This window comes from Hetaerina americana, unplaced genomic scaffold, assembly GCF_022747635.1.
Source record: "Hetaerina americana unplaced genomic scaffold, ioHetAmer1.1.p SCAF_8, whole genome shotgun sequence".
NCBI lineage: Eukaryota > Metazoa > Arthropoda > Insecta > Odonata > Calopterygidae > Hetaerina > Hetaerina americana.
In genome coordinates, this window is record NW_027287427.1 from 7411921 (window position 1) to 7431446 (window position 19526).

Sequence of the window (19526 nt, forward strand, 5' to 3'; positions counted from 1 at the left end):
TAGAAACATGTCTTGGGAGGAACACATTTTAAAATTACATGGAAAGTTAAGTTCCCTATGCTTCCTCATTAGAAATATTAGACATTCCGTAAATTTAGAGGTCTTTCTTTCCATTTACTACGGTGAATTTTATTCTCGTATTACTTTTAGTACCCTCTTCTGGGGTTCCTCTACCCATGTGGGCATAATCTTCAAAATCCAAAAGAGGATAATACAATTATGAGCAATGCTCCTTGCAATGCACCATGTAAACCTCTCTTCAATGGGCCCAAAGCAATGGGCTTAAGGTTATTCAATAAACTTCCCCATAAAATCAAATATGAAACAAAAGTACCTATTTTCGAGAAAAAGCTGTTCAACCTATTAAAATATAATATTCTGTAAATGAATACCTGGAATTGCCACTACACGTCAATTTTGGTTTAACCAAATAATATGTAACTATAGTAGTGTATTGGTATGTATATATGTGCATATATTGAATTTTTTCTAAAATTGTGAAGTTCATACCTGGCATGTCCTATATTTGTGTATGCATGAATATGCAACAAATCTCTGGACAAATAAATGCATTATTATTATTGTAGTCCTGTATAATCTCAAGATCAGCACAAACTCTAGTATTAAACTCTATTATGTTATATCATGTAGATATTGATTGATACATTCACATGGATATGGATTGAAGTTGACTAATAAGATTTTAAAGAATTTCTAAGGTTTATTTCAACATAAAATCACAGAATGGATAAAAATTCCTATCCATTTTGACACGTTAAATTATTTAAATATAGATTAATACAGTTGAGGTGAATCATGTTTTTGAAGAATTCCTATGATATTTTAACATAAGTGACCTAGTTTCTGATGACAGTAAGGTATTTCATATTGGTGATTAATAATTATCAAAATCATGATATAAAACGCTGAAGTTATCCAATATTGGACTCTATCTAATGACAACATGGCAACGATTATTTGAGCAGGAGAATAATAAGAGGATGGAATTATATAATATGCTATTTTTTCAACTAAAAAAGTAGAACTGCTGGTATACAATTAACATAAGATTCAAGTGCTTGGTCTATCTTTCCCACATACCATATTTCCCGACCCAGAAGATGCACCCTGATTTTTCACGTTAGGATTTACATAAAATACTAGGTTCAGACAGAAAAGAATCAAAGTAATTTGATGTTAACACTCAATTGGAAGAGAATGAAATTTTTATATTAAAAATTTAGCAGCTAACCGTACATCAATGCTTACTTATCTTAGAATCTCAGAAATTAATTATCACAGCTGCTAAATCATTTCCATAGATATTTTCACTGGGGTTATCACTTCCTCTGTTACAATTCACTTTCCCTCCCAAGTAGTGCATTGCTAACTTCACATTCTTAAAAAGACATTATGATAGTCTCACATTTAACTTTTCGCTGAGAATTTTCCAGTAACAAACACTAACATTTGGCGGCCGCTTCATTCTTCCCATTGATGTGACATCATGAGTTGTTGCCTTAACCTTTCTTTTACATTCAAGTGGCAGTTTTTGTGCTATTGTAAATTATGTGCGAATGCACATACCATTTCTCTTCATGAATCTCTCACACCATGGCATTGTCCCAAACAAAAATCGGAGAGGAGAGAGAGAATGTATGCATGGGCTAGCAGAGGGGTGACATCCCCATTAGCCTAAGCGACATTCAAGTTTCACAGCAGCACCACATGAGACATGTAACTCATGTATCTAATGGTTGGGGAAAAATGGTTAACAGTTTGTCTAGCAAAGTTCCAAGTATTACAAAAGAATCTTACCTACACACAGCTATGTCATTTAAATAGCACACAATATGTCTTTAATTAATAATTGATGAACACTTGCAATTGCAGTTATTTGTGCTTAGTTCTCACTCATTTAATCCACAGTAGGTATTTAGTGCATGCCTTGGATTGTGAAGGGATTGTCAATGCATTTGTTAAGGCAAATGACTTGTACCCAGTCATGAATGACCCAAGATAATGCTAAACTGTAGGGACTACATTGACAATGTATCATAAATTAGTGGCAAGTTTAATAATGTGTTGTGCTTTATTTAATTAAGAGAAAAAGCAACAGTTTTTTCAAGAACACTAACTTTCTAACTCTATTAGGAACTCTGGCAGGCTCTTGCACTGGACCCTACGACACTGCAAACAAATTGCATGGTTTCAGGTATGATACAATAGAATTCGAAGATAGTAATGCGATAATTATGGTCCCTGAAGAATGTTTGCTTTTGGGAGAGAGAGAGAGAGAGAGCAGAGACTAGTGAACGGCATCATTGGAACTAACGCATGGCTTAAAGAAAATACCACCAGATTTATGAAAAAGGTACAGAAATGGTGTTGATATGAATTTTAAGGCTGATTGATACTAAATTGGATGCATAAACCTCCACTGCTGTTTTTTTGCATAATTATGATGCATATGAATTGCAGGTGTTTGATTAACTAGCAGTAAATTTAACTATGGGAAAGTTTTCAGAAGAGTAAATGAAATAAAATATTTGATCAAAATACTGAAAGGAAAATTCTTAATAAATCAATAACAATTAAGATGTTTTTGTACAAATTGCCATAGGCAATAAGGTCATAATAGCCTGGAGAGTGGTATATACCCCAAAATCAATCAATTTCAATAATTCTACGATACCTCCTTCTCAATTACTACCATCACATTATTAGAAAATGGGTGACTTCTTTGACGATTGAGCTTACATTTACTAGTGTACCTGTGGATAGCCCAATGCCCTCCATAACTATCATTCACTGGAACCACAACAACTAAGAACCATATTTAGTCCTGAACAATAACACTAATCAAAAAAACGTGGAACCAACCCATCATCAGTTGCTATTATTTTTTTATATAATCAAATATAAAATCCTGACCAGCAGAAACATCTTGGGCAACAAATTGAAGGAGGAATTTATATACCCATCGTATTTTAGCAATGGATGCCACACTTGGAGTAGTATAGCTTATGAGAACTGTGGCATAATCTCTATCTCTGCTAAAATGTCCATATTTTTCAATAAAAGTCAAATTAAAATTTAACATTAGGGAAAAAAAGCTTTAAGTGGTTGTAGTATGCCATTTTATAAGATTGGCCACTCACTCAATGTATAACTCTTCCTAAAGTGGAATGCTGCCAAATTTGACCAATTAATAGCCATTGAAGAATAAGCCTTCACATAACACTAGTTTGATTTAAATTGTGAGCCATTCCAAAAGTGAGAATTCTTAAGTTTTCGATTCATGATGCAATTTACCAGAAAAGATCCTGCTTTGCACACCCCTAGAAATCCTTTGTCCTGATACCAGAAGTAGTTATCAATGCCATTATTTAGGGAATTTAAGACGGAAATACTAATTATATGACATTTCAATTGTTCTCCAGTTTTGAAAATTTGAATGTCAACATTAAAATATGAAAAAACTGAATATTGTGATGCTGATATCCACCTAAAATTTCAACTTGTCAGTAATTTAAGGACAATTTGTATCTTTGTATTATTTAATACTCATTTTTGACTGGCAAGGCACAATATCATTCTTGAATCTAATATATTGAACATTGAAAAAATTGTGCTTGGCCAATCTCTAAATACATATAATCTAAAACTAAATTTGACTCTGAAAGTATAAAATAAGATTTGAATATATGATTTGCAGAGACATGAAACTAAAACGATATTGAAGAATAGCCAGAAGTTAACAGATTCCTGTGATTGGTATAATCTGTACAAGGTAATATTACAGCGAAAGAAGTTGGCTTTGGCCAAGGTGGAGGCAGTACTTTCGTTTTGCAATTCACAATTTGTTTCGTTATCAATGGATCACAGCCATAGAGCAATGGAAAATCAGATAAAGAGGAAAATATAATGCTTCAAAAACTGCAGCTGGAAAAGGAAAATGAAGATCAAACGATCAGTAAAAAGTAAAGAGAGTAGCAAGAGAGAAATAAGCCATGTGGAGCATTGCATATATGGAACATGTGAACGGGATGGATTGGGAACTCCTTAATACAATGAATTTTCCAGCAACATAAAATAAGGGAAAATAATAGAAATTCTCCTCCAGAAATATCAAGGATTAGATATTTCAGCCCAAAATGAGGGTTGCAAAAGGGAAGATATTAGATTCTTGAGATTGATAGATTGAGCTTTGAGTAACCGAATTTAAACTTTTGTGACTAATGGATCAATACCTTTAGATATAAATATGAATGAGAATGTACAAAGAAGTAGAGGCAGATCCTCAGTAGAGAGCGGAGTAAGTGATATGTCATCTAAGTAGAGTTTTGATTGAGTCCCTTTGGTGGCTAATGCTGGTGCTATTTCAGATAGGTTTTACCATTTACCATTAAAAAATGTAAGCCAACCTAATGTAAAACTTACAAAGCCACCACACTAATATTTATATAAATACTAGGTGATATATAAATAGTAAAGTACATTGCATAATGTATATAATTGCCTATGTATCACTTTAATTAAAAAAATTAACAACTGATGTCATTCATCGTTGTATGTATCGTTCGTTGTATGTCGTTCATCACAGATACCCCACACACAACTCCGAGAGAAACAAAAGCACTTTCTGTTTCTAATATCTACATGCATTACATTAAAAGTTAACTGTCACTGTAATAAACCTCATATTATTAATATTACAAGGATACCATACTGCCATCTGTAAATGGCTCCCCCACCTCATATGTTAGTAAGTGTACATCTGATAAAGTTGCAATGAAAATAGGGTTAACCATGCACAAGTCCCAAAAAAAGTATAGTAAAAATAAAAACCTTGTGTATTTTGCACCATTTGAGAAACTGGTTGAATGAAATAAATGATGCACACCAATACTTTACAATATGTACAGCTCATATGATTTATATCACTCCTGGTTTTGGAATGATAAAACATGCCAAATAAACATTCACATTTCTTAAATACAAACTGCACTTGTTTTCAGCATGAAGTTCATGATCCATTGGCCATCTAATAGCGTTAGGCTCAGGATTTAATTAGTGTTAAGATAGGTATTAGTACAATAAACAACATGCATTAATTGTATTTGGCCTTTAGCTTACTATAATTAGAATCGGGAGCAGCTTTTGCACCATTCAACTTTGGGATGCGAGGAACAGAGGGTGACTTGGCAACTGGGCTGCTTCTTGCCTCCTCCTGCACTTGCTGTGGTGAATTACTCTGATGAGGTTTCTCTTTCCCCTTATTGGCCGCCATCCTTCAAATCAAAAGAATGTTTAAGATATTAGATAAATAAAGATGTTAACTAACTCATTGGTAACAGTTGTCCCCAAGCCTAACCACAAGACAATAATATTTATTGCAATGAAGTTATATCTTAATATTCCTGTCATTCATATTTGAACTACCACGGTCAAGTATATTTCTTACTTGTCCCATATGAACTGATGATGGACTCTTCAATCAATCAAGCATGAAATAATGACAAACAAAAATTTCTAATAGAAATACAAGTTCTATATTCCCAAAAGATGACAGATTACAGTGAAATAAATAATAAATAGGAACACTCTTTCAGTAATCATAAATAATTACAACAATTAGTGCCTGCAAGGAAGTCACATAGGAACATATCCCATAATGATAACACAAAAAAAATCAGCAGTAAATTTCATAAAATTCCACAAATTATTGTGTTTAAGGAATCATGAAATAGAAATGGAATCTCACAATGAATAATAACAGAGATGAAGACCATTTCAATTTTCCACAAAATAAAAATTTATTCACGACGTTTCGATGCACAAATTCATTGTCAAGTCACTTGAAAATGATGTAATGCATTGAAACTGGTCTTAAATAAATGTTTGTTTAAAGGAAAATTGTAATAGTCTTCATCTCCGTTACTATGGAAGAGTTCCACCACATCACACCTGAATCTGTAATTTATCTCTAAATAAATATCCCAAAAAAACATAGATGAGTGTCAGCTGAAAATTTCTTAGAATATCATGGGGAATGATCAGCTATTCTTTGGTAAGCAACCTCTAATGAGTGGTTTTCAGCTCTGAAATCAAGACACTGGATCACTGTCACAATATCCAGGCCCTTCAGAAAAAAGCTGCTGGGTTGTTCCCACAGGAAAAATTTAGCCAAAATATAAGTGAATTCCCATGTCTTTGCATGATCAAATTATCAGGCATAACTTAGAGAATACTGAAAGATGATTATTCAAATAAAATAATTCATAATGGTCAACACAATTCTACATGATCAATTGCAACATTGCAATTGATCATGTAAAATTAACTTTTTTTAAATTTGTCAAAGTGCAGTTTTCAATGTAATTTACAATGAACATAAAAAATCATTATATTAAAAAAATTGATCCTTATTTCTGTATTTCTGTCTTACCCAAAACAAAGGTTCAACCAATTTCAAATCAAACTCCCTTTTCAACTTTCTTTCATGACATACAAAAATTATTTAAGCTACAGCAATATACGATGCTGAGCACAATCTATAATAATATTTATTGTAATAATAATAACACTTTACATAATCTGATAAATGACAAAACCATTTTAAATGAAGAGCCAAAATGGAGCAATACTTTATTTAGTGTACTAATAAAGTTTTCTGAAGCATGAAGAACAGTTAACTTTACATCATGAACACTTTGCTAAAATGCTATGCTACATTTTTTATACTTTTTACCACAGTATTTATTGCAGTTCTTTAGTAGTGGATGAGCGTTTTTCACATTCACATTTTTCTGAATTAAAAGACGCTACTGGAATGAAACTACACTGAAGGGATTGTAGGACTTAAATTCATGGTTTAATTCACATAAGAATTTATATGTATAATGGTCGCAATAGACTCAAGTAGCAACATTACCTGGCCATCTCCTCCTTTTTCATTCGATATTGCTTCTCACGTAAGTATTCTTCCTTCTGCTTCTTAGTCATTGGCCTCTCATCTTCTTCTTTTACCTCTTTCTTCTCTACCTTGATTGGTTCAAATTGTTTCTGGGCAGCAACCTTTAAATGATTTCAGAGCATTTAAAATCAGGACATAGCTGAAAAATACTTACAACTATCCGTGTAAACTCAAAGACATTACTTTGTATCATAAACAGTAAATACAGCTCAACCTAAGGCAGTGTTTGAAAGCCATTATGGAATATACACCATAAACCATAAACACAGTAATCAACGCGAAGGTTGGTTTGGTAGGTGATGGTAGAGTTCATCCAGTACTAAGCCCGATGGCATGTGAAATACACACATCAGGGTAGGGGGGCCAATGCCTTTCCCTGAGCCGGTTATGGTTTCCCAGGAAGAATCACATATCTTGGGTGGAGCTGCAGGTGCCAAGAGAGGCTTGCCTGGGAATTGAGCCCAGGCCCTGCGGTTAGTAGTCCAACGCTCTACCCCCTGGACTACCGCAACCCGAAGAATATACTCAAGTTCATGATATTTATAATGGAATTCCTTAAACAGTTTTATCATCTCCATCAAAAATAACTAAAAATTCCACATAAATGCAACAGTAGCTTCATCTTAAGCAAATGGAAACAACCCGAAATAAGGTAGTGCCACAAGCTACACGACCATGATCAATGACAATAGACAAAAAAAGGAAACCCTTATTGAGTCAAGTACTGTTACTGTTTAGGCAAATAAACCATTTACATAAATAAGTATGCACCTAAGCTATGTTCTTTAAATAGGGTTTACACAAACTAGATGCTGAGCTTACATTCTAAGCGACACGAATAGACATATTGCTTATTAAGTCACGGCCCCCAGCGTACATATATATTATTTTGGCCACAATTACACAAAAGGCAGGAAAATCTATTTTGCATCCAATTAGGAAATCATATTAAAGGAGGATGGTTTGCTGGTATTATTAGCTAATGCACTTGACTGGAAGGTCGGGGGCATCAGGATGTCAGACAAATATTATGAAATAAATAATAATAACATCAAATTTAGCAGTTCAAAATATTTCAGTTGCAAAAATACTTAAAAATTACAGAGGTAAATGGAAAAGCATATAACTATGCTTCATTAATTATCTATCTATTCAATGTACTGCATGTATACCTCATAATTCCAAGGAAAGAAGTCTCTGAAAGAACAGGTGATATACCACCAAAAATGTACTCTACAGGGTGGCCAGCAATTAGATGTTTTCTAATTCAAGTTTTTTTCCAGATTTTCAAGGATTTTTTCGTGGAAAATTTGTTGTTCAATGCCACCAATTTTACCATCACATTTCACCACTATAATCTCATGGAAGCCACCAAAGTCACATATAATACAGCATCTTCTCTCGTAGCATAGACATTCATGGATTGATAATGAATTACACCAAATAGTATTAATAATTTGATGGCTCCCCTAAACAAAAACCCTGATTATAGTTCAGAGATTACCTCAATTTGAGTTTTTGAATCTTACATTGGGATTTTTTATTACTCTAAGCATCTACATCACAGTAGTGGTGGAAACGCGAGAGGACCTGCAAGCAACTCTTAAGTGCTATGGACCAAGTACTGGGGGAATATAATATGAACATCCACAAGAAGAAAACTAAAATCCTTGTGTATGGAAGAGAGAAGCTGAATGCAGATATCACAATTCGAGGGATGAAACTAGAGCAAGTGGAATCCTTCATCTACCTGGGCAGCAGCACAAAATGGGATGGAAGAAGTTCGGCCAACATCAAGCGAAGAATAGCCCAAGCTAAGAACGCATCCATGAAAAAGAGACAATTACTATGTTGAAGTAAGATTTGGTGCTTTCCCGGTGTATCTGCTTGATGAAGTTCTCTCGGGTCTTCCACCGGGTCAGGGGTTCCATGTTGGCCAACGTTTCGATGCCTGACTCGTGCATCGTCTTCAGGGATGATGAATATCATCCCTGAAGACGATGCAATTAAATTATGCAAACATACCTTTAAAAGATCACTAAAATTCATGAATATCATCCCTGAAGACGATGCACGAGTCGGGCATCGAAACGTAGGCCAACATGGAACCCCTGACCCGGTGGAAGACCCGAGAGAACTTCATCAAAAAAAAAAATTACTATGTTCAAAGAACCTAAGGCTGGAAACAAGGAAGCAATTCGTCAAGACTTCTGTGTGGAGCATAGCGCTCTATGGTTCCGAGACTTGGAACATTGGAGAAGTGGACCAGTGAAGAATAGAAGCCTTTGAAACATGATGCTGGAGGAGAAAGCTGAAGATTGAATGAACATACAAAGTGAGGAACGAGGAAGTATATAGAGGAGCAGAAGTGAATAGGACCATATGGAGAACTCTACGGCAAAGAAGTAATAGATGGATTGGACACACATTGAGGCAAAATGGATTAATTAGGAATACAATAGAAGGAAAATTGTAAGGGGAGATTCCACAAGGAAGACCAAGAGACGTACATAGGACAAATTAAGAAGGACATAAAACAAAGAAAGAATCAAGGATTGAGGGCATTGACATTAAATGGAGTAGAATGGAGGGCTGCAGTAAACCAATCCTGGGAATGAAACAGTGATGATGATGAAGCATCTGGATGAAAGTTAACCATTTCATAACACCTTTTTACTGTGTAAATCACTGGCTTTCATAAAATACAAACATGCAAACAATTATTGATGCAAGCTCATTTTGGCTTTGAATAGAGAGTCACATTTTTTTGAAAATTAACTGAATAACAGAATGACATATAAGAGTTTTAAATGATATTTATTCCTCGAGAAATACTACATACTTAATTAATAATACAGGAGAATATCAGTACGCACTTCAGTGTTTGTGAAAGAAAACATTCTTATCATGAAGTATATATCCACCATGGAGTTTCCACTCTGAGTAGTACCTAAAGACAATGATTCAGTTGTAGCAGTGTGTTAGGTAAGAAGTTGTATCCCAGCATGGCACTCAATTAGCCTGATCAACTGCATGAATGCTCCTTCAAAGTACACAAATGTGACACAAAATTCTTTACCTTGAGGTAAAACACATAAAAGATTGAAAGCAGCTAGTTAAAAAATTATTAAATGAAAGAAAACTCAAATGAAGAAAATACAAAAGTAATTTTTCCTTTGACTGTCCAGTACCTATCTCTTTCCTGGTAAAAAAAAAGTAGGAATTCCCCACATTCCAGGTCTCATTGTTCAATTCCAGACTTTTTCCATGAGTTGTTCACCGTTTTCAGTCTGTAGGTGACTTAAATTATGCAAACATACCTTTAAAAGATCACTAAAATTCATAGGGGGAGGAGCAACAGGTCTCTTCTTCTTTTTGATCTCTGGTTCTGGTTTCTCACGGGGCATATCTCTACTAGGATTCCGTACCTCTTTCTCAAGTACATCTCTGTGCATAAAAAGAAACAAATAAATTTATACAAATACAAATTAAGCTGAACGTGCTGTCATAATTTCTCTCAAAGGGAGAAGTGAGAAGAAAAACATTTTCATAATCTTTGGATGTGAAACAAAACATGTGTTTATATTCTATTGTTTCAGGCTTCACTTCGTGGAAGTATTTAATATCCATTACTAAAAAAGAAAGAAAGACTCGTACTTTTCCACAGATTTGTGGAAACATGTGTTGACTACTATTGATGCTGACTACCTCTCCTCAAAAGGCATTCTAGGTTATAAAAGAAAACACTAAAAACTAAGCAAGTTGATGATGTATCTGCATGTATAGACATATTTGTAACTTCAAGATGCTCGATGTAATAAATTGTTCACTAAAAATTGATAAGATAATATGGAAACAAACAAAAACAATCTCAATATAATTATGAAACAGAATAAAAAAAAGATAAGCAACTACCAAATCATAACATAACCTCATGGGAAGCCAATTTGAAGAGAAATGTAAGAAACTAGCCATGATTCAAATTTTGAAAATGCTTTCAATTACTTCCACAACTTTATTATCAATATAACATGTTTTCTCATAGTGCATTGGCGAAAATCACTTATCTGCAGATTCATACAAAGGTGGCATTATACAAAATAACAATTTTTAAGTATCAAGTTAAATTATAATATGAACTTAATAAATATTAAAAATTGTTAGCAATTATATCACAATTTGCTAATTATGTTACATGACTGATAGTTTAAACAACTGAATATATTAAAGCATGCTAAGGAGTCTATTTACATTTCTCTAAAAACTATGCTTGGCACCGAGAATGATTTTTCACATGAAGACTATTTCTGACGAAGAGGCTTCAAGTGATTCTTCATGATTCTTCACTCTTACAATGAATTTCTGGATTTGGAGATTGGTATAGAAAATAAACCTAACCACAATTTTCCCTCATTACATTTTTATAAATATAAATAACAACAAATTAGTACAATATATCATTAGAGATATTCATGAAAAATGTAAACTTCTTAAAAACGTGTATAAAAAGGGAGGGTGTTTTAACTGCCGGCAAATATGGCATTTAAATTACATTTGTATTACTAGTCTGTTTAAGTTTAGGTTCAACTACACTGTATAGTTATTACTTTGTCAAAGTGAATTTTGAATGCATTTTTTTATATGTGATTCTGTGATATCTAATGTTAACTTGCTTTTTCTACTGCAGAAGCAGTCATTTAAGTTTACTTAAGGCCTTATTAGTAATGCTTATTAAATCGATTCTTTTCCCTTATTTTATAAAGGAATTGTCCAATTAGTAAAACTACCCGGTAAAATTTTGAAGAAAATGGTGAAATAATTGCGTGTTTTCAATTCTGAAGTGAGATAAATTTATTTTTTGGCTAGTATTCTTGGTAAGCAAAAATTCAGAGTTCAGGAAATCTCAAATCTTTGAGCCTTCGTTCAAGTAAGATTAACTTTCCAATCAGCTACTTTTGCTTGGCTTCTTAGCAATACACATATCCCCTCTCCTATGCTGAGCTACCTATCATCATAATGACTCCTATTGAAACATGACTTATAAATAAAAATTAAGGATTGTTAACCCCAGAAACCTATTGTTGGTGTTTTAGAATAATTTTTGTTAAGCTTGGCTTATTGCTAATTGTCTTGTAGAGGATTTTGAGTTAATTTTCTATCATAACAAGCATTGAAAAGTATTTTACAAAGCAACGCATAGCTAACTTTCTGGAAAAGAAATGAATTTTGGACTAAGTTGGATGAATTTTTAAAAGATAACAATTCATGGCAAACATTTTAGAATCACAGATGCATGAATGTACTGAGAACATGACCCCCAAAAAAATCATGATTATATTTGTGCTAATATAGTCAGAATAAAGAACAATGAGAGTAAACATGGGTCATGAAGGATGGACACCAAGTTTTAGATAGAAAAATTAACAGATCACCTGTCTGGTGCATCATAGCATATGTCTTCATCTTTTTCTTTATCCTCTTTCTTAGATCTTTTCCTTTTGCGCTTGTGACCCATTGATTCTTCTTCCTCTTCCTTAAGCAGAGCCATTCTCACACGATCCTAAAATAAAAATACTCAGATGAATGAATCACAACAAAACATGTCCATTGACCTAAGCATACATATGAAGTTTGAATGGCAGACACTATTAACATTAGGTGAAAGATATAATTCCAATCATGCTCATTTTGTACTCCATCCACAGAAGCATATGTATACCAGTGGAAAGGCACCAGAAGCACCACTTCCATTGATTTTTGTGGAGTAAACACGCAGCGTACAAACAATTATATCAGTGAATTTGAACCATCATTCAACATAAATCGATTTGGCCACTTGTACAGCATAGCTTAAGAAGTGTGGTAACTTTAATTCACTTGAGACTCAACTTGTTTTCATACAAAGTTTGGCTCTGTTCCACCGAATTATCATGTCAAGGGGAAACACTTTGTCTGTGCATCCATCCATGCCATAAGAAGACTGCAGGCCACAGACTTCCTAACACTTCCACTCAAGCGGAATGTAGGGTGGAAGGTAAACAAAGAAATGACTGTCTAACTCTGAGTGCCTGTGTGTATATATACATATATTTTTTCATATATAAAAGGAAAAGGGATGGGAACGCATAAAAGATGAACCCAGGAGAGGTGGGGAAGGCAAAATCAAGCAGATCACAAGTGCATACACACGTGCGTGTGTGTGTACAAAGCGTAATGATTTTTTAGACACTCATATTTAAAGAGTACATAGTTATTCCCAAATTCAAAATACTGACGCAGTTCTGCATTGGAGGGCATTACACTGAAAGAGAATCGATCAGAATCCCAGCAAATCATCATCCCAGCGAATCAGATCACTTCCCAGCAAATTATAATCCAACAGATCTATTCCACATTCTGAATATTACATTTAACACACAGAAATTCATTGAGATAAGATGACTGACAAAAGCCATTAGACATTTTGTTTGAACTATTTAAAACCAAATTTTTTTTACATGATGCCTATTTGATACTACACTAACTGTTAAAAAATCAATGTTGTAAAAAATAAAGAAAACCTCAGTACAGGAAATAATACAAACCTTGGTAGAAACAAGATCCTTGACAGTTTGTGATTTTCTGGAAAATTTTGGATCTTCTGATGGAGTGCTGACATATTTGTCCATCAATTTGTTATAGAAAGCTGAAGCCTCTTGAGAAACATAGCCATAGTCATCTTCATCTGGCTGAGATGGACCTTTTATTTATGGAAAAAACACATGTGGTAGATAAAAAAACTAATCTGCATGAAAAACCAAAATTTCATAAAGCCAATGCCAAATGGCAGGAAGAAAGAGCAGAAAACTCATCATTAAACAACAAGTGGAGTATTCGAATGTATCCATCATCAACTACCATTTAAATTCATAAAAATCACATAAAATATCATCATTCATTAACTGAGAAGCTAAAATAATATTTTACAAACTAATTTTAAGCTAACCTGGAAAGAGACTTTTAAAAATTGAAACGTAAAATTACTATACTTACAGGCGATGCAAACATATTTAGATCTATGCTTACAGTTAAAACAGAGAAATGAGGCTAGATAAATTAACTCATTTATGCATAGCTCACATATATACATTAAAAGTAATCTCGGATTCATCTTGTCAACAATTATCAGATTAAAGTATCTGACCACTATATGATTGGCTGTGATTTCTTGTTCCCCAAACCATTGGCTACTATAAAAAGGTTGATATCTCTCCAATTAATAATATTTAATGCAACGAAATGCAAGATACATGTTTAAGTGTTTAGATACAAGTAGAGATGACAGGAACAAAAGGAAATTATGACTATCAGGGCAAAGAATTATGAACAACATATGTCAAGGTGTACAACTCACAACGTCAAATAATTGCAAATAGTCACAGTATTGCATTTAGACAGTGTGCATACTCATATAACTTAAGAAATAAATGGAGGAACACAGAATTATAGATGAAATCGAAAGAAAGGGGACAAAAATTAAGAAAATATTAAAGTGCTCTAACAAATGCAGCCAATAGAAAAATATTAAATAGCCTTAGAAATAGGGTTCTCAGCAAAATTCATAAATGCACGAGGAAATACTATGAACATGCATTTAAAATTTCCGGTGATGGTAAAATTAAAACAATGTGGAACATAATTAACAATTTATCTGGCACTTAAATTAAAAAATCTGTGTATAACATAATTCATGATTAACTGCTAGCAGAAAAAACATATTTTATAGCTAAAGATTTTGCTAATTACTTTTCCCCAAGCATTACTGATATTAATCATAGTATTCTAAAAATATTCCTTGCATGGACTCATCTAAGGGAGAATATAATCCCTGTTTCCTGTTCCATATATAAACGTGACACAGGTCTGTCAGATTATAAGAAACATGAATACTCATAAACCTCTAGGTATTGAGAATATCATATTGATATGTAGTGAGGGATGTCATCTTGATAAGGGCATACCTTTAGGGTCCATTTTAGTACCTACGCTATTTAATATTTATGCGAATGATGTGAATAGGGTGGTAAAGGATTCGAAGATGATACATTACATACGACACATTGATTGCCATTGGAAATCACGATTTGGAAACAGCAGAACTGTTACCTCAAGATGACTTTAATTAATTTATCATGTGGTCACATTAAATAAAACACACATTCACATAAAACAGTTGCTGTGAATATTAATTTACCATACTCATCTGTTTCACATGAAGTTACATTTTTATGATTGCAACTCTTCAGTATAAAATAGTCTGACAGCTTCACAAAATAAAATTTGACAGGATAGTAATAAACCACTTAAAATAAGACTCTCATAAAATAATTACATAATCACCTTCATTACTCTCAGATGAGTTCAGAAAGTATTATCTTTGCTCCAATTTGAGTATTTACAGAAGGCAATGCACTTTAAGCATAGTCTGAAGTAAGTAAGAAAATACTTAACACCCCACTTTTCCATCATTCTCTATCCTACAATGGCATTCAACATCACCCTTCTGCCTTTCAACATTTCCTCCATTTACTACTTCTCTCTTATACAGATTTCACGGGTGACTTAATCTATTCACCCACCCTCTAACAAACCTCAGCACTTTTCTTCCACTCTGTCAAGCTTATATTCTGGATCCTCCACCACACACCACATCTCAAAATCTACCCAAATACACTCATCCTCTTGCCTCAAAGACCAGGTCTCACATCCATAAAGCACTATTCCCCATATTTTAAGTCTTTAATCACATTTTTACACAGGATACCCACCATCAATTGTCTTCTCGCGAATGCCTCTTTTGCTAATTCAATTCTTCTCCTAATGTGCCCATTACAGTGCCCCTTTTCCTCTGAGGTACTACTCAAATACATGAACTACTCCAACTGCTCTATTTTATTCTCTCCTACTGAAACATTCCACTTAGCTTTACTAATACTTGAGAATCTCATTACTCTTTTTTTCTTGTGGTCGATCCTTACCCATATGTCTTGGATTTTTCCAGTGAATAATAACTGCAAACCCTTGGCTGTCTGACTCACTATTGCTTGATCATCTGCATACCTGACTGACTTAATCACATAGCTGCACACTATTATTCCCAGCTCCAGTCCTTCCCATGCTATCCTTAACATTTCCTCAGCATGCATGTTGAAAAGTACCAGAGATAATGGGAAACCCTGTATCACTCTCCTGCCAATTACTGCCCATCCCAATTCATCCTCCGTTACCCTTGCCTGTGCCATCTGAATCACCTATTCCTCCAATTCACTCCCGTGTTCCACAGTATCTCCAATACCTTTGCCCACTTGCCATAGTTGAATGCCTTCTCAAAATTTATAAGGCACACAAGGACATCCTTATTACATTCGATGTTCCTTTCTGCTAACTTTCTCATCATTGCGATGGCATCATGCATTTCTGCCTCCTTTCTGAAGCCATACTTATCTTCGCATAGGAAGTTGTTTGCTTTACTTTGCGATCATTTATTGATGAATCTTGAATTGAATTGCCTTTGCAGCAGGTGAAATCATTCTTATCATACTGAGCTCACAGTTTGTCATGATTGGGATCAAAATTGAACCAAGAAAATCTTCTGGTCATATTCCTTGCTCATAAGTAATCTGCATAAGTTGAAAGACCTTCCTTCCCCTTGTTCAAAAAACTATAGCAATTTTGCCAGCATATCATCTATTCCTACTGCCAAACTGTTTGACTTCGGCTCCTCTAGTGCTTTTTCTTCTCACTGTCTAATATATCTGGATCCAGGCAAATTCTGTCTCATTCCCTTTCTATTTATAAACTAGCCAGCTTAATATCTTTACCATAAAGCCCTTCTATGTATTCTTTCTATCTTCTCCGAATGTCTTCTGGCTGTATACATTACTTCCCTCTCTTATCTCTTATGGTAGAAATAGTTTTTACCTAGAAAAATTCTGACAATCATCTTTCCTTCCTTTACAATTCCTTGTATAGTGCTTCTACTTTTCCTTGTATCTAAAAAATTCCATATATTCCGATGATCTTTCCACTATATTTTCTTAGACATTACAGTTTATGGCCCAATTTCTTCGTTTACCTCTCTGTACCTTATTGTGCTCGTTTCTGTGCTCCTATTCTTTCATTTTCTTTTTTCATCTATCCTCTTAAGCATCTTGCTAAAATCTTTTAATCCCTAACAGGGAAAGTCGAGACTATGCGTCGTGCCTAGACGCACACTCGTCTTTCCCTGTTTTTTGCTACCTTTGCTCAATTGCAGTAATATTCTCCCAGTAGCGAGGCCCTCTTTGAATGCGTGAGTGAGTAATTGTTTTGCCGAGTGCCAGTGAGTGAGTCAGCTCTGTGTTTGTCCCTGGGGCTGAAATTATTCCCGTAAACATTCACGGATTGCGTATATCTGATTATAAACCCGGGTATCCTTGATAGAGTGCCTTAAACCCTGTGAATGACCCCAATTGTGTTTGAGTGTTTAGGTCTGTAGTTGGTCACTAAAGAGGAAGTAACATTCCCGCAAACTACCGCAGAAGGGTGCTCTGGTTGAGAAGTTGTGGTTGGTCACTGCTGTGGAATTTATTTTCCCACAAACCACCACAAAAAAATTTTGTTTTCATTGCGGGAAGAGTGGTGCTAAATTATGACGGCTATTGAGTTTTAATTTTATTAATTTACGAACCCGTAGAGCTCCAGTACTTGTATGATAATCATTGCTATTGAGTAGTGAAATAAAATGGGTCCACAACAACAGGAGCATTATTATCATACCTGCCATTGTCACAGCAGTGTTGACATCATCCCTTGCATCATCTATTGCTGCTTTATTTGCTGCCTTGGTGGATTTTAACATCGCTCGTACACGTTTATTCGCCTTACTATCTTGAGCTCTTAAAGCAAGAAGTTCCTTGGAACACATAAAGATGTGTAATTAGTATAAATTATATTGGGTTGATTGAATTACAAAGAAAATAGCTATATCATCAATGTATGCTCACATCTCGCTTTTTGTCGGCCTCGACAAGTTTTCGTTTTTCCTCCTCTTCTTTTCTGGCCAAAAATTTCTGGATATTGGCCGACAGAGCCTTGGTCTTTTGCTCCTTTTTTGGAGGCGCAAAAGATGTACGATAACATTTGACCTATATCAAAATTGAAATGACTATGAATAGTAGGTAGTTGCATTCTTTACTAGCTCTAGATAAAAGCTTCTGGACGATTAGTACCGATACTCTATATTAAAATTCGAGCTCAAGAATTATATTAAAATAATAAAGAGAATACTGTTTTAAATAAAATTATAAGCGTACGCAAAAGTTAAACAGAAAATGGAACACTGTAACTTACTTCTTTCGCAGGTTTTTCATTTTGTTTGGCAAAACTTAACAATTCTCCAAAATCCATTTCCTTGAGTTCACTGTCTCTGTTAAAAAGAATTACTTCGCCACTGGAAATAATTATACATTCAACATTTGTCTACGTATTCCCTTTTACTGTAGTCTGCAAATGTTTACATCACTGGTCTTTGAGAGATCCGGCAGATGGAGATTCATTCTGACTGCATTTATGGCTAGTGGCGCCAGGAGTGAAAACGGTGGTCCTGAGTAAGATAAGAAGTTGAAAAACTTAAACAGTGCTTTAATTTAGAGTCGGAAAACCCATAGATTTTATCGTCATCATTGATAAAAAATGGATAAAAATCTCAATCAAGGAAATAGGCAAAGAAAATATTTTATAGTTACGATCAAAAGTACTTATCGGAAAAAACAGAGGGGTAAAGGCGTTCATAGTAGAAAAGGAGCATTTGAAATGAGGATAACATGTGTGTGTTGGTATCACTGAAACATCTGTAGGCTGCCGTGGGACAGCTCTTCGCGGGCTAAGTTCAGTCAATTTAAAATTACTGGTTTTTGTTTACTGTTTGAATATATTTCCATAAAGCATGAATTTCTGCGCCAGATGTGTACTTACCTGAGAATAAGTTCGTATGACATTCAATCTACTTGAAATCATGTCTCGTAAGTAATCTTATGTGTAGTAGTTCGCGGTTTTTTTAACTGAAGTTAGTTCATAGTTGTTTTTCTTGTTTAAATGTTATCATTCTAGGGAATCTGAAGTAGATAAAAATGGAAAAGTTTCATGGCTGTCAAGAGAGAAAATATGCTACATTACGACGGCAGCTGGATGAATTGGGATACCACCAACCTTTATCATTGGAAGCATTGCTCTTGGTAGAAAAGCTGCTTAGTGACCTTCTGCATACCACAGATCGCCTTTCCCACTACAAGGAACTGTGTCAGAAAACGAAACAGGTGGTTAACATACTTGAGACTTAACTTGTTTACAGATAAATGCTTATTTTCGGACATTTTTTCTGTAATTAACCGAAATCTCGTTTTGTATTCATATAGTAAATTGCAATGTAATAAAGTATCAATTTTTTGAAGTAAATACTGTGGAATATTAATTTTTCATGTTCAGTATCGCGTTTTTGTTTACCTGTATTGGTTCGCTGTCTTGTTTG

The 19526-nt window shown here is 34.4% G+C and overlaps 2 protein-coding genes across 3 annotated transcripts in view; one reads left to right on the forward strand and one right to left on the reverse strand.

The window, feature by feature from the left end:
- The window catches only part of LOC139697800 (protein SPT2 homolog), a 37930-nt gene extending 19404 nt beyond the window's left edge, over positions 1–18526 (reverse strand). The window contains exons 1-8 of the mRNA XM_071596645.1: positions 18350–18526; positions 18004–18144; positions 17777–17912; positions 13564–13718; positions 12412–12539; positions 10300–10426; positions 6938–7080; positions 5140–5294 (exon numbers count right to left, since the gene is read on the reverse strand). Coding sequence (XP_071452746.1) covers positions 5140–5294; positions 6938–7080; positions 10300–10426; positions 12412–12539; positions 13564–13718; positions 17777–17912; positions 18004–18144; positions 18350–18406 — 1042 coding nt within the window. The 5' untranslated portion in view covers positions 18407–18526. The remainder of the gene's footprint in view (positions 1–5139; positions 5295–6937; positions 7081–10299; positions 10427–12411; positions 12540–13563; positions 13719–17776; positions 17913–18003; positions 18145–18349) is intronic.
- Positions 18527–18891: 365 nt separating this feature from the next.
- LOC139698056 (centrosomal protein of 135 kDa-like) overlaps positions 18892–19526 on the forward strand; it is a 37562-nt gene continuing 36927 nt past the window's right edge. For both annotated transcript variants that reach the window (XM_071596921.1, XM_071596922.1), the window contains exons 1-2: positions 18892–19020; positions 19109–19314. In XM_071596921.1, the coding sequence (XP_071453022.1) occupies positions 19129–19314 (186 nt within the window). In that variant the 5' untranslated portion in view covers positions 18892–19020; positions 19109–19128. The remainder of the gene's footprint in view (positions 19021–19108; positions 19315–19526) is intronic.